This window comes from Ruditapes philippinarum, unplaced genomic scaffold (assembly GCF_026571515.1).
Source record: "Ruditapes philippinarum isolate M1 unplaced genomic scaffold, ASM2657151v2 ctg134_1_1_1_1, whole genome shotgun sequence".
In the NCBI taxonomy this organism is placed as follows: Eukaryota; Metazoa; Mollusca; class Bivalvia; order Venerida; family Veneridae; genus Ruditapes; species Ruditapes philippinarum.
This window is the reverse complement of record NW_026852258.1, coordinates 846,815-864,068: the sequence shown is the minus strand read 5'-3', so window position 1 is coordinate 864,068 and position 17,254 is coordinate 846,815. Positions and strand designations below refer to the sequence as shown.

At 32.5% G+C, this 17,254-nt stretch overlaps 1 protein-coding gene across 1 annotated transcript; it reads right to left on the bottom strand.

The window, feature by feature from the left end:
* Nucleotides 1-2,653: 2,653 nt before the first annotated feature.
* On the bottom strand, nt 2,654-16,825 carry LOC132754842 (lim and transglutaminase domain protein ltd-1-like). Its single transcript, XM_060745572.1, has 12 exons — nt 15,921-16,825; nt 15,414-15,527; nt 13,084-13,168; nt 12,318-12,459; nt 10,786-10,963; nt 9,712-10,452; nt 8,921-9,082; nt 6,188-6,359; nt 5,072-5,215; nt 4,168-4,304; nt 3,665-3,850; nt 2,654-3,287 (listed from the first exon to the last, which is right to left on the bottom strand). The coding sequence occupies exons 1-12, from the start codon at nt 15,966-15,968 to the stop codon at nt 2,928-2,930; spliced, it is 2,469 nt and encodes an 822-aa protein (XP_060601555.1). The 5' UTR covers nt 15,969-16,825; the 3' UTR covers nt 2,654-2,927.
* Nucleotides 16,826-17,254: the final 429 nt, after the last annotated feature.

The window sequence follows — 17,254 nt, the reverse complement described above, 5'->3', positions numbered from 1 at the left end:
ATCTCCAGTAAGCCATAAAGTGGTGAACACAATAGCAAACTGTGTTTACAAGACTAATGAACAGTATTTCTCTTTACGTAAGCAAAAGATATATTTTGCCAAACCCAATGAAATACATCTTCAGTAAGCATTAAAGTATTTCTGGTTGAAAACAATAGCAAATTGTGTACGACAAAAAATATTTCTCTTTAAGTTAGCAAAGTATATCTATTTTGTCAAATCTCTCTAAGTTAGCATAGTATATAAAAAAATTATTATATACTCTGCCAAATTTAAAAAATGCATCTTCAGTAAGCATTAAAGTATTTCTGGTACGAAAGTATTTTCAGACTGTCTTATATATTATATATCTCCCTGTTTCAACAAACAATTGATTAGATGAAACCCTTAATTTAGTGAGTGCTACTCGAAGTTTAGCAGTCCATATGCTATCTAGATAGTTCTTAGTCTAAATAAACTATATGCCTGTAGCTTACTAGAATTGTTAATACTAGAATACCAATGTTGATAATACAAATCAAAAATTCTTTGTTTTATCATAGAGTAGTTAACTTTTCCCTGGCTGTCCCATACATTACTTAATCCATGTTCTTGTAATTATTCTTTAAGCTGAAATGCCTAATTCCTACCATTATATTATGTGGAGTTATCTGCATCAGTTTTCAACATTACAGAACACTGTCATGATATGAATTTAAGATTTTAATCCAGTATTTGACCCTTCTTATCTTACTAATAATAAAAGGTGGCATCCTGCCTAACATCTATTTTCCGATGTCAACGAGGTAACTAATATTGACCTATGTCGTCGATGTGACCATCTTTATAAATTTCAATAATGTAGCCTCCTTCTTATGTCATCGATGTTGTCAAATCCTTTGATATCATCAGATCATAGCAACGTATATCCACTGTCCTCGAATTTTCTGAGCTCTAAATGGATATTGTTTCGTGTTCGGGATTGTATGACCAGTACTATATGTAAAAAGGTAAAAATTTAAGATTTTTTTAAATCAACAATTGAATACTGGATGTTGTATTCAGCTCTGGGGTTTGTTTATCCGGAGTACCATTGTTACTCAACAACCACTACACTATGCTTTATCCAACACCCAACAAAAATAGAGATTAACCATAACAAACATTGTAACAAGTACTAAACAAAACTATATATAATTTCTCTCCTACAAGCGATGTGATCAAATACAAATCATAGAGCAGGTAGAATAGGGATAACTCTTGTTAACATTTTTAAACTAGTTTGATCAGATCTATTTCCCTTGACAGTTTTCGTTTGGTGAATTAGGGGAAACGCAGATTTCTGCTACAGACAAAAAGGCATCGAACCCTTTTCATTGTTGTTTTCACAAAGCAGTCAAATTGGCATTCGTATGACATGATTGTAGTAGCTTTCAATTTAAATTATTATGTTTTTATATTAGTAAAAATGAAAAAATGTAAAAGACGTTTATTTGAATACTGCATGTCTTAAAAAATCTTGACTGAAAAGTTTAAATGGGGGTCCTGAAAGTGAGTTTTAAGAGCAGTTAACTCAAAACTTTAGGAAGCAATACCTCATTTTATTTCATTATTACCTTTGTTTTTGTCTTCCTTGTCATGATGCAAAATTTCTTCCATGCGACAGGTTTCATTCTATAGTTGCCTATTCAAAACTTTCTTCATTCTTTAAGAAAAATGCAGTAGGTGTACATGTACACATTGAAGCAAGAACTCACTTTTGGCTGATGAACCAAAAAGTAGAATGACGCGATATATTTTCATCAATTTCTTTCAATTATGATTTTCATTATTTATGCATATTGTAAAATTCTATGCTGTAGTTTAAATTTACCGTATTTGCCGTTGTAAAAATTTGCAATACTCCCAAAAAACGTCTTAAAGTGATTTCTTTCTCATAAGCTGTAATAGTCCAAAAGAATCGAAAAAAAAACTAAGCTTTTAAAACAGACCACGAACCAAGCCTTCGAAATGAACATAAATGGAAACATTTTGAATGAAGCGGTAGGCATTATCTTAAACTGGACACAATATTTTAATGATGTATACGCATCAAGTTTATATCCATCGCTTAAAGACTACAACAAAACCGAAATTTAAACAGAATGCGATGAAAGAAACAAGAGGCAACAACAACTATAACTTAAGCTTGGAATTTGTTTTCACAGAAAACATGGTATATTGTCAGAGAAATACTAAAAATCTGTGTTTAACAGGATTTGACAACGTTTGTACATGTAGGGCAGAAATCAGTTATATAAAAAGTTCAGTGGCTTTGTTTTCATAATTGCAATAGTTGAACTGATATTTCTTTTATAAAATTCATTGAAAAGTGATTCATTTGATCGACTATAATGATATATTTATTTAATTTCATACATTTTTTCTATACTGATAAATACATGCATATATCACAGTTTCTCATATTGTACACATAAATAGATTGTGCTGACAGATTGGCGAAATAAAGATATTGCTATTATCATCATTTATACATTATCAGACTAAATGATACGTCTTTCTTGTAGCTTGTATTTGGGTTAGAGCAAAAACAGTTATACAAGTATTATTAATCCATCATTTGTATTTAAACCAAATAAGATATACTAGTAAATATAAATATTTTTATATTTAGAATAAATTTTTTAATAATTTAACAAATTTAAGAAAATAACAACTTCGAAGAATAAAAGCTACGTATTTCAAGAAAAATATCTATTTAAGTATATTGAAGTATATATATAATGACTACAGGCAAATTGTAATCTATACTCTCAAATGTCAAGTACAAATTAATAAACTTTTAAATAAACATTGTTTTAGATATATCACAACGATTTATATTGCTTCAGCTGAACTATGTAGTCCTCGATATCACAGTGTTGTTTTGTTAGTGAGTTATTCATGGATTATTGTATATCGGCCGGTTTCCAACCTGCGTATGCAACGGGTGAGACTTGTTTCGTTTCCGGTGGTTTCGATGGGCTCATAAAATGCCTATTTTTGATTTCACTTTCGCCATGTTCATCTGTTGCCTCGCTTTTAACATTACCGGGGTCATCTTTAACATCATTGACATCTTTTTCCAAATCATTGACATCACCCCTTCCCTTATAAACGACATGTTCGCCCTTTTTATCATCTGATAAGGTTGATTCGTCTTTGGCGTCGTGTAGTTCGACATCATCCTCCAATTGCTGCATTTCTTCTTCCATTCTTTCTCTTTCTGATTGGTCCTTTTGTCTCACTTCTTTTATCATGTGTTTATTCTACAACAAGAAAATGCAATGTAGAATTATCATAAGATGGTGAATTAGCCTCTTTTAACGATCTCTGATAAACATAAATAACGATATACTGCAGTATAAATAAGAACGGACCAAAAAATAATAAACTGGACACCATGAGTAAAAATTCGTATTTCTACAGATAATTAATTAATTAATTAATTAATTAATTGACTGATTGACAGACTGACTGACTGACTGACTGACTAACTGAACAAGAAATTTGAGTAAAAATATGTTGTTTGCTCTTTTAAACAGGAGTGTGCACCAAACGTGGTAAAATAACATAAAAAAGAGTGATGAACTTCAAACTAAACAATATTCTTTTATTATAGGATCATTTATTTATTTTCATTTACCCATTTATAAAAGGAACATATGCCATTCGACACATCTCTACATTTGTCGATACTATACGGCTGAATAAGAGAATCCGCATCGTCAGCTATTTCTATATCTATATCTTCCGGCCGTCTTGTTACCACTCTCTTTTGTATATTGTCTGATCCATGCTTACCCAACAAATATTGTATATCTTCCCAATCCTGTATGTTAATAATCTTAATATAATTTGTAAAATATCTGATTGATAAATATCTAGGAAAAAGTGATAAAGTTCAATAAAATGACAAAAATAAAACACAATATTACAATTTCACATGATACATGTATATACAAAACCTTATAAACTGGTAACATGCACTTTTTCCAATGTCTTCTTTTTAGGCGATTTGTGAATAATATATACAAAATAATTTCGCTGTTCAATATCTATAGATATAATAAAATATATTTATAATAAAGCATGGAAACCGTGAATACTTTATACGAAAGGATCATTCTAAAATATTAAATAATCTACCTGCACATATTCTTTACGTTCACCTAGCAATAAATATGTTGACGACATGACATCATGAACAATTTTCGGCGGTCTTTTGTAGTTCCTTATTTCTATAATTGTCTGAGGGTCCATCTTTGCCATCGGGTGTCTGTGACCTTTTAAAAATGACAACGACAGATGACACAAAGTACATTAGTCTAACTAGGAACATATCTTCAAAATATGATAAGGTTATTGCTTATTAATCTGCAAAAGCCATCTTGCGACAGCTGTAAATCTTATCATAAATGAATTTTTATCTGATAAATATTTAGATTTAGGCGCTGTTTCCACTTGACGAAAAAGTTCGGCAAAGACGATTTATTCAGCGTAGCGCATATATAGGAACTCACAATGACATAAAGCCGATTGTTGTTGTTGTTGTTGTTGACTATGACTTTAATGAACTAGAGTAAACTTCACTTATAGCGGACACGGTTATAGCGAATTTTCGGATATAAGGAACTTTTTTGGCCCGAAATTGCCCTTCTTTATTTAAAATAAAAATATGGTTATAGCGAGCACAGTTATAAGGACTTATCGCTTAAAAGAAACTCATTTTTCAGTCCCAATTAAGTACAGAAAATTACATTTTTATAACAAACTCCAAACTGTGCACAACTTGATTCAGTTTAATAGATGAAATGTAATGTAAGATGACATTTCATAGTCCATAAGAATATAGTTGTGCATATATTCTGTGTTGATCTATCAAATTTAAAATTATATTCTAACTACCATTGTATCGTATTGTAATTTACTGTAGAACAGAAACTTACGTATGCAGTATGACAGGATCCTCGTGCTAAATTGACTTATTAGTGATATTTAAAAACTGTAAAAGAACATATGACTATATTTTATGATTTAACATTACAGATACCTTTCATTTTATTCAAGTTGTCCTGTAGTCGTTCTGCTTCGTTGATATCGTCTTGCAAGTCTTGTTGATATGTGGACCTCTTTGCCCTCGCTATCCACTTTTTGACAACGTTCACGTTACGTCCTTTTATCGCTGATCTCAATTCTATATTGAATAAAAATTTTGCGTTTATATATTTAATCAGCTTCCAATAAAACAATATCAACATAAAAAAGACCTATTTTAGTCCAGTCAATCTGTGACATAGGTCTGAATGCAATTTTGTTTTAGTGTGGGAAATGTCTTATTTTTGTCTTACTTTGAAAGTTGCCTTTGTGTTTATATTGTTGAAAGTTGTCTTTGTGTGGGTATTGCTGAAAGTTGATCTTTGTGTTCTTATAGTTGAAAGCTTTCTTATTTTTAAAGTTGCCTTTGTTTGGGTTTTGTTGAAAGTTGCCTTTGTGTGGGTATTGCTGACAGTTGATCTTTGTGTTCTTATTGTTGAAAGCTTTCTTATTTTTAAAGTTGCATTTTTGTGGGTTTTGTTGAATGTTGCCTTTGTGTGGGTTTTGTTGAAAGTTGCCTTTGTGTGGGTTTTGTTGAAAGTTGATATTTGAGTTGGTATTGTTGACAGCTGTCTTTGCGTTGGTTTTGTAGAAAATTATAGTGTAATAATTGATTAACAACTTGTTTTTTGTATTAAATCAGTTCTGCAGCACCAGCGCATCAACATAAGTCACATTTGTGGGAAAAAGAATTACGTAGTTGATACGTAGATCACTTTAGTAAGCATCGCTAAAATTAAACACTTAGATGCAGCGACTATGGCGAGAGCATCAGCGTGAGCCCTGGATGCTCACGCTGAATGTGTTTTGTCTCCAAGCATGACCTTAATCTGGATATAACGGCAATGGTCTAGAATGGACAACGGAGTCCACACATATTATAACAATAGAAAGGATGACACACAAGTGTCGACAAAACTTTTATAGTATATAACTCGCTTATTGGTGAAAAAAATGATAGGTTAAAAATTGGGATTGTTATAATGACTTTATTGAAGCAAATGTTACATTTAAAGTAATGTGCATTTGTCAACATTAAAATAGTAACTGAATGAGTTTTATATTAAAATACCTCTCTTTATTTCCCAGTATTGTTTCAATTTGTCCTGTCCTTGTACAAATTCACCATGATCAGGAACATTGTAACATTTATACACGTCTAGAGCGTCTATAAGAGCTGCTTCCGTTGTATGGTTCTTGATGTGGTACTCAAGTCTATTACGGAGCATTTTATCACGGTGTTTCTGTACACGGAAAATAAAAAATAAACAGCAAGATACTGTATACATACTTTAAAGAAGCAAAATTTTACCACTTCCTATGGTGGCTGATTTGGAACGCTTTTGTGAGTCGTGTTGCCGCTAGCGAAAGGACGACAAAGCACCAAACGGCGCGTTGTTGGACTTTCGTCTTGTCGTCTTGTCGCTAACCATGCACGCCAACGGCGCGATGTCACATTTTCGCTCAGATCAAATCGAAGGATTGGCCACAGGGCCAAGCGACAAGGCGATATCGCGACAAAGCGCTGCACGACAACGCGCCAAGTGGCTAGCTTCGCTAGAGACAAAACGACAGTGCGACAACGCGCCGTTTGGTGCGTTTCGCTAGCGACAAGTCGACAAGGCGATAACGATATTGGTTGTGTTGTCGCTATCGACAACCCAACGCACAAAATGGACCAAATCAGCCACCATAACTTTCCCTTCAATGATCATTTAATTTAACCAGTTAGTTCAAACTAAATTTTACTTGCATAACAGTAGTAATCTTTCCATTATATTATACATATTTCAAGGGTCTTATATTTGCAATTTAACTACAAGGAAGATTTATGATAACAATTCAAAATGTTTCATTTGACATTTTAATGTTAATAGTTTTACTGAACTAAAAGGAAACAGCGATTAAACTTTGATCTTTCGATTCACTCTTCAAATTAACGTGCAAAGATAAAAAGAAAAGAAACACTGCACCATTTGTATGAAATATCCTAAGTTACATTTATTGGTACTGATTTAGATAAAAGATAATCTTTTAAAGTAGCAGTTCATATCCAATTATTTCGGAATAGAATAAAAAATAAATTTTGTATACTATTTTACAGGAAAGGTGTTCTGCAATATTTTCAAAATATAAGATTGGAGCTTAAAAGTTTTAATTCAATATACAAAATGCAAGTATACTGAATATTTCTCGGTTTACATTAAAAATATATCAATGTGTGTGCTTTTTAGATAAAATTCAAACAATGAAACCAAATTAGAGCATAAGAGACAAAAAACGTTATTTATACGCGTTATTTTTATCTATTAACATTCAGTAAAAATATGTATGCTAGTTTGCCCATAAAAGAATAAATGTATCTAGGCAATATAATATAGTAATATTTTGGAAATGAACAAAATAATACCATGCCTATCAAACAGACAAACAAACAAACGTTTAGTTTAGTAAGTCAGACAGAGGTGGTTAATTAAATAATGATACACGTGTAATAAGCACTGCAAACGAATGATTGGAACAAAGTTGGAGAAGAAACATCCATGGAATCATATAAAAAATAAGTTAAGATAATTAAATGTATAACTATCCTTTTGATACAAAAGTTGCCAATCTAAAAAAACAACACTTTAAAATAGGTGCTACCATGGTGGCAATTGAAAGAAATGTACAACTTTTTAAGAAACACGACACTATCGAATACATTTTGTGTAATGTACATTTAAAATGTTTTGTTTTCGCTTATATCTCCTTAGATGTCAAGAATACAGATAAGAATGTGCAGCAGTAATGAATACAATTCAAAATGTCTGATGTTGACTTGAAGGAGGATTCGACTGGATGGGTTCTTATAGCAACACGATGACTTTTCGTCTGACTGTTGGAGAAAGACCTCAGATACATTCTCATACATTAAGTCACACTACCTTTGTGTGATAAATTCAACAGCCATTTAAAACGCCTTAATAAGCTGTCTCTGAATAGTGTTTAATCCTTAAAAGTTTTTTTCCATAATGGAGCAAAGGCTAGATTCAAATATTTAAAAGGATTCGAAACACTGGTTCCATTGAAACAATCGATATTGTTCCTTCTCATTTTATAATTTTATAAAGGTGTGTGTACAAAGGTAAATGTGTACCAATTTTTATTCCATACAAAAAGAAAACACTGAACTAAACAAAAATACACCCATCACAAAACACCAGTCGATGCACGTGCAATATCTACATTCTACATCCTTCAATTCTTAGTGATCAACGATAATGAGCGTGCCAATAATTTTGCCCATTAACATTTCTGACAATCCATGCTTTCTATAGTTTTTCTGTAAGTGACTAATCAAGAACGAGGGTGACACTAATGCATTGTTGTTTGTAGTCATATTACTTTTAGAAATGCATCACTAAAATACGTACATGTAGAAAATATGTTGTTATCTTATTTTAAATGTGCCGGTTTCGTCTTCTTAACCATTTTTCCCTTGTATGTTTGTGCTTATAGATTTAGGATCGTTGTTGTTGTTTCTTTTTTGGATGATTAAGATTTGTACTCTGTACATACAATAATATATAATTATAAAATTACTCGTTTCGAATCAAACTTATAAGAATATGACGCGGTGGTGAAAGAAGAAACGCCCCTCTCCCACCCATTTTTTCTGATTTGCAGTTTCCGAAACCATTTAAAACATATCTACATGTTGGACAAAAAAATATATTAAAATTCATATACATAAATGTAAATCTTTAAACATCATTGAAGATTGAATGAAGAATTGAAAATCTTTTAAATATGATAGATATACCTCAGGTAAACGAGCCTTTTCTCTCTGTCTAATGAGGTATACACACGCCTCGTCAAATACTTTAGAACCGGCTTCTCTACAGTAGATCTTTAATGCATAGAGACCCATCTCTGGGATTCTAACTCGAATCTGAACCTCACTGTCGCCTTTTGTACATTCTATCTGTTAAAACATATAAAATTGTCTGAAAGGCTCATAATGCTTCAAATGTTATCTTTACATTTTACTACTTTTATGATAAATAATTTCACATTCAACGCTACTTTCTTCCGGAAAATTAATAAGCATCTAATATGCTCTAAAACCATTATTTAAATGATATAAAACTCGTGTTTACTCTTTCAAAAGAAAAACAAAAATTAATAGTTTCTGAAGCAAAATGTGCCTTTAGGTTTCTTACGTACTGGTATATCAGAAAATGTAAGTGCATATCTTTTCAGTTTTAAATTAAAAGCGCATGTTATAGGTTGTTATTTCAAAGAAAGGCATATAAGCAGAATGAAAATGTATAATAGAATTTCTTTAAAATCTGCATGATCTCAGAATATGACAACAGAAACAGTTTAAGAGACACCAAGATTTTCCGAGTTATCTGAAGATAGTTTTCCAGGAGACTAATCTAGTATTGTCGAGTGCGTTGTTGCCATTTAACCTTGTACTAATACGAGTATTTGAAGGACAGAAAAGGATCATTCTTCCTTTCAGATAGTAATTTCAAATGCTTAAAACTATCATTTCCTCTGTATTTGGGAAATTTCGAGAAAAAGTTTAGAAAGAAATACGTAACTAACTTGTTCTACGAGTTCATAAACTGGGAGGAAATTATGTGTAAGTTGACAGGTTACATCCAGATCATTGTCCATCCTGAAGTACACATCTCTTATCTCCCCTGGTTTCATATAAATACAACTCTCAAAATGCGTTAAAGGTACTAGACCAAGACGCCGGCATCGTGGACCAGGCCCCCATCCATTCTCGGGAGAATCTGGCAGGGGCTCTATATCACCGTCTTCAAATTCTTTTTCAGAAATTATCCTAAATTGACATAACCGATGAAGTCCTTTGCCTGGTTTCTTGGATGACTTTTTATCTTTTTTCACTTGTTTATCACCGTAATCTCCATAAACGTCAAATAAATATCGGCCAGCTGTTGGAAAAGTCACCTCGAAAATAAATTTTGAAGCTTTTCTATTTACGAACACATATTTATCTAAATTGTTTAATGACGTTTCTGTATTATTGACTTCATTCAATCTTCCAATAAAAGTTGTTACAGAACTGACGTCAATATTTTCCATGTGTCTTTTAGGAAATCCTATTTCAACATCGAGTTTGCCATTTGCTGCTTTTGCTATTCCAGACTTTGGCGATAAAATCGACGTGTTCATCATGAAGAAATGCGGGCCAAAATAAGGAAGATTAAGAAATTGTTTCTTGGACATTGGCTGATCTAAAAGCTGCCAGTTGAAGTCGGTTGGGTAACATATTGTAGAAAAATCATCCGGGTCAGTCAGGAAATAGAAATTTTGGTCCTGAAAATAAAATAAACTACAATGGGTTAGAAACAAAAACAACATAGTTTCGCAAATTCATAATCATATGTTGACATTTTAGGAATAATTAAGGAGTGCATGGTACTCACTCATTTTACTTGGTGTAACTGAACACAAAATTCTAACGTCCAGGATGCCAATGTACGGCATTAACTCTGATATTGTACTCTCAACATTTCAGTTTTATTTAAAAAAAAAACAGATAACTACTGGTCCTTATTTGAATGATCTATATAAAGACAGCATGACTAAACAATTGATAATCTTAAAATATGTTGTTGTTTTTTTCTGGTAAATAACTTTGTCAAATACCTCTGCACCATCAGGACTGTCACGGTTTTGCATTGCCCATTCTATATGAGCTAAATGCCATTCCTCGTCGGTATACACAGCATTCCATTTTGTCTGCATGGAGTTCTCGGGCATTCCAATGTAGTATGATCCGTCTTTGCCTAGTCCTGTTATCATGTTACATGGAATACCTGATCGTCTGAAGTGAAATAAATCATAGTAATTACATATCTATACTTCCGAAGATCATTTGCAATTTCAGCGACTTGTAAGATTTGGTACAAGTAAAATGGTTTCCTGCAGTGAACATTTTAATGATATAAAGATATTTCATTTTACTATTTTCAACATTATTTTTTTTTTGGAGGGGGGGGGGGGGATAAATAAACGTTTGTATCAAGAATATAGTTGACAATTGAATAAACGATCAATATAGAAGAAGCTAGGTCTTTGGAAACTTATGACCGTTGAAGACCGGAGAAGGTCGAACATAAAACAATTATTTATTTTTAAGAAAATGATTAAATAGGCCTACCATTTTATGAATAATTCCGAGCAAAAAAATAAATAAAGTAAACACACAAGTTTACGCAGAAAATATCTCTATTTATTATGGCAGATGCCACTACGAATATTTGAAACTTTGTAGATTTTCAGTATAAACAATTTATTGTTTGTAAAATTTGAGATAGATATTAAAGAAACATTGATAATTTTCAAACACATCATTCAAGTTTTTCCACCTTAAACGGAAAATAATTATAGAAAATTAGAAAAATCACGTAATAGTTTTTGTTCTTAATTAGGGGTAATTCGGACTAATTCCCTACAGGTAAATCCGTAACGTACCGGCAAACGGTATTTAGCTAGGAGTTCGAAAAGGTCAATAAACCAATCATGTACGGTTTACAGATCACATGCTCCTCCATGTACCGAAAACAGGTCACGTGCTCCTCCATGCCTCAAAAGTTAAACGCGTACCAATACCCTGCGGTCTCCAGACCGCAGGGAATTATAACGTTTTTACGAAAGACCGGTGGGTACATTTCAACTTCATGAACATTGTGAATTCACGAAGACAAAATCGGGAATTAATGAAGTTTAAATATATAATCCTGGGCTAGATTTTATTGTCTTCGTTTCATCAGCGGTAAGAAAAAGCTTCTAAACACAATAATATTTTCTTACTTTCTTAATGATATCATATTGATTGCTGATATATGCATTTATTGAATTCCAATTACAACAGAATTTATGCACATCTTTTTTTTCACAAGTGAGACGATGTGGGAAGGGCCAATTTTCTAATGTTGTTAAAACCTGTGGCCCGACCCTTTTGCTTTTTAATAATAACTATAACATCCATGTAATAACTGTAAATTTATTCGTTACTGTTTTGTAGTTTGTTAGCATGTGACAATGTATCTGTATTTGTATAAAATTTAAAAGCAATAAAATATGATTAAACTTAATTTTCTTACTGAACGATTATAAATTAGGAACGGTAAAACTTTCTCGTGTATCATATAGTATTAGGTGAAAACAAATCACACCTGCACATAATTGTGAAGAAAGTTGTGAAGTCACCCCTCTGTTCTTTTATCATTTTCATGTATCCCCTTGGAGTGTCTCCTTCTTTAACCAGATCCAGGGCAGCGCTGTTATAATCCTGAGCTTTCATCCATAAATATATAGCTGAAATAAAGTAAAATCGTAGAACCATATGTGCCGTGTCACGACAAAACCAACATAGTGGGTTTGCGACCAGCATGGATCCAGACCGCGCAGTCTGATCAGGATCCATGCTGTTCGCTATCAGTTTCTCTACTTGTTATAGGGTTTGTAAGCGAACAGCATGGATCCTGATCAGACTACGCAGATGCGCAGGCTGGTCTGGATCCATGTTGGTCGCAAACCCATTATGTTGGTTTTGTCGTGACGCGGCTCATATGTAAAAATAGAGTAAAATTATAGAATTATACAGAGTCCAAAATATTTGGAGAAGTTGTATTACGATATATTGCGAGAACATAACTTGGTAATCCTTTAATTACAATTCTAGAACTACCAATCTAATAATATAAAAAGTGTGAAATTGAAAAATACAAATGCGGCACAGTTATAATACTTTTAATAGAGTACTAATAAACAAAAAAGGAATGAAAAAATACTCGCAATTTTTTCGTTAATATTGCTAAATCGTTGCACAAAGGAACACAAGTCTATAGAAAAAGCAGGGTAAGATAGATTCGTTCTCGCCAGTTTCCCTTTTTTTTCTAAAAAATAATAATAAGTTACAAGTTTTGTGTTGTAACTTACCAGTTACATGTTGTGTTTCTTTTGTTGCCCCTGACGACAAGTATTCCAGCAAAGTCTTGTAACTACCATCAGTCCCTTTTGGCATCTTAACAAAATGAAAAATAAAAAAAGAAAAATGACGAGTAAACTTTGTTTATATATTATGCTATTGTTTTGATCAAACTACACATACGCACAAAATAGAGCCGAATCGTTAAGAATTTCTTTGGGCACTGCAAAGCATAAAGTTAATCAGCTGTTTTTGAGAATAATATCTGTTTTGATTGCGATGGGTTAAAACGACGAACGTTGTGATACAATATATCCTAAAAGCGTGTACAACTGGTGTAATAGTCATACATAATGCAGCACCATAATCGTATTTTATTACAAAATAGACCAAGAATGTCCGGTAAAGCCTGACCCAGTGTTCACAAAGATTTAAAGATGAGGATCAAGATCAGGATCAAATGTAAAAACTCAAATATTCTCCATTATTTATCCTCATGGATTAATTTACAGTAACAACTTGATAAAACTGCACATGGCAGCAATAGCAAGTTTATGAATTTTTGGAATGAATTTATTGTTATTTTTACAAGATATGGGTATTTTACAGTTGATCCAAATTTTGATCTTGATCCTAAAATTGATCCTCATTTTGATCCGATTATTTTTGTAATTGTATTGTTATTTGTTGATTTTATCCCAAAACTGGTTGGTTTCTTTGCAAATAAGCAATTATTTATATTTCGAATATTTACCATTTAATTCTAGCATAATACAATCAGTTTTAGTTTTATAAAACAATGAAAATAAAATCACTATCAACTGATCCTGATCTTTTCTTTTTGAACACGGGGCTTGGTCTGTTCTATTCGCTATTCCACCGTAGGGAACGTGTTACAGTATCGCGTTTTTCGGTTACAGTATAGAATTTTCAAGATGGAGGATTATTTATGGGAAGAGAGGTAGGTGATTTTTATTCAGGTTCATACTACTATTAGTTTAGTTTCTAAAAGATGTTTTTGTGCTTTGCTTGTAAGGAACAGAATCCGGTATCTAGTCATATATTTCTTCAGACCCTGCACCGCGGATTTATCTCTATATTGTCTCATAAATGTGCAGATTTGACGGTTTAAAAATTTGAATCGAGAGACCATCGCATTTTTCTCCCATTCCGACATTATTTAAGCATGCCTTGATGAAGTAAATCTACAAAACGTTAGTCCTTTGTGTTTAGAAACGTTTATAAAAGTAAATGACCAGTTGAACCTATTTTCCTGTTGGTAAAATGCGTTTGAAAAAATAAACAATGTTACAGTATAGAGCGAGGTTAATTTTTAGGGGTTTCGTATCCCCGATTGCAACCGAAACCATTTGAACAACTTAATTGGTAGAAAGTCATGTAAATTTCATCACATTTAGTCAAGTAATTACTCAGCGGATGAGATTGCACACACATGTGTACGACAGACGGACGAATAGCCATCGGGCCAATAAGCTCACAGAGATTTAAAAGTCTATATAACATTCATACATTTAACTAGTATATAGATCTATAGTCTAAACTGTAACCGAAATCTGGGTATAAACTGTAACAAAATTGGATAAAAATCGCTAGGTATATGCAGTAACCCTGCACAAATCACCTCGCTCTATACTGTACCATTGTTTATTTTTTTCAAACGCATTTAACGAACAGGAAAATAGGTTCAACTGGTCATTTACTTTTATAAACGTTTCCTAACATAAAGGACTAACGTTTTGCAGATTTACTTTTTCTAGGCATACATAAATAATGTCGAATTTGGAGAAAAATGCGTTGGTCTCTCGATTCAAATTTTCAAACTGTCAAATCTGCATATTTATGAGACAATTTAGCGATAAATCTGCGGTGCAGTGTCTGAGGAAATATATGACTAGATACCGGATTCTGTTCCTTACAAGCAAAGCACAAAAACATCTTTTAGAAACTAAACTAGTTGTAGTATGGACCGGAATAAAAATCTCCTACCTGTCCTCCCAACAAATAATCCTCCATCTTGAAAATTCTATACTGTAACCGGAAAAGGCGATACTGTAACACGTTCCCTACGGTGTATTCAGTCAGTTTATATTTTGAAATTTTCTCTAAAATAATCATCGGTTTGTCCAGATTGAAAGACGGAACAGTCCGTAGCATGATTAGGGTTATATAACGGAGAGAACACTGCATATTCTTTCCTATTCTACTGATACTAAATATAAATATAAATTACATATATAAAACACACATGCACATGCAAACACGCACACACGTACTCAAACACGCACGAACGCGCGCACGCACACAAATAGTTATAAGGTACCGCATCAATTTTCTTCTGTATATCTGTGTTAACATCATCATCGTATAGTTCTGCCCTAGTCGAGTCTGGAACATATGGAGGAGGGTAGTTCTCATTCACGTCTGGGACGTTCCTCTATAAAACATTGCAACTCTTGTCATTTTTTTTAATTATCAAAAAATGAGAAAAAATGAAAATGGAAAGTTGTAGAGATGAAATGTAAACATATATAAAAGAATTCCCTTTTAACGCAAACTTTCATTACATGTATTATTTATTTAGTGACTAGGCTACTTATCCATCTAGCTACAACACTGTTTATCTGTTCAGACAACTTCCACTCATTTGAATTACTTTGAACAAAGAAAATGAATTGTCTTTAGCGACTTATTGTGCTCAAGTTCAGGTGTTTCATCCTTAAAACTTGTTACTACAATAAAAACCTAAAAAACATTTCTGACTATAAAGTCTAATAAGTCAAGAAAATTAAAGAGAAAAAATGCTCATAAGATTCCATAAACATCTTACGTAATCCACATTTTCAGTGGGAACCGTTTTCGAGTTTTTACATCCCATCGTGGCTTATTATGACTCATTCAGTCCCTTGTATTCCAATCCAAAACTTTAGAGAAATAATCAATACGTCATTAAAACAACATTTTACCAACATTAACAAATATCCTATACTTTTACCAAATAAATTCAAACTTGTCAATAATCAATAAAAGTGACAAAACGTGAAATACATTCACAAATAATGTTCTTGAAAAAAAAGATACCAAGATTATCTCTAATGGATATTGTTAAAAGGAAAACATGTTTTTCTAATCCCTAGCTACGAGTGAAAGCTGCGATGAAAAGACGCAAATATTCTAAATTAATCTGCCCTTTTTATAGAGAGATTCATTCGGATGGGGTATCCAGCTTTGATATTTGATTAACTTTGGCATGGTGTGCCTTTTTATATAAAATCTATGTATCTACTCGGGCGATAACAGATCGATTTAAATTGATAAATATTATAGAAAATAAGGCGTCATTTAAGATGAAGTAACATTCCATGTCAACATATAAACTACATAGGGTTAGTGTGACTTTCGAACTTCGTTCATTTCTTATTTTCATTTATTAATTCAATATATTGTATATTATTTGGTGAGAAGCTTATATAATTAATACTATACATATGAGAGACCAGTTGGGACATTTCAACGTCATGAATTCCCGATTTTATCTTTGTGAATGCACAATTCTAAATTCGCGAATTTACGTTTTCAACATACGGAATTTGCGATTTCATCTTCATAAATTCATTATCAACTTCACGAACTCACGTTTTCAACTTCTTGAATTCACGATTTCAACTTCGTGAATTCACGTTTTGAACTTCACAATTTTGACTACAAGAGTTTACGATTTCAAGTTTACGAATTTACGATTTCAGCTTCGTGAAAATTTTACATCATGAATTCAACTTAATGAATTCATGTTTTGAACTTCACGATTTCAGCTTCACGAATTCAAGATTTCATCTTCAGGAAGTAAAAATCGTGAATTCGTGAATTCGAAATCGTAAAGTTCAAAACGTTAATTCATGAAGTTGAAATCGTGAACTCGTGATGTTGAAATCCTGAATTCATGAGGTTGAAATATTGAATTCATGAAGTTGAAATTGTGAATTCGTGAAAATGAACCCGAGAATTCAAGAAGTTGAAATGTCATCACCGGTCTTTCTATATAGATTATCATATTTGTTCTTGTGTCTAATACACAAATGACTGTCACGTTTTTGACACTGTATTGATAGTCGGCATTAGATTAAAGTGGAATAGTTTCAACCGAATACATGCTTCTATGGATTC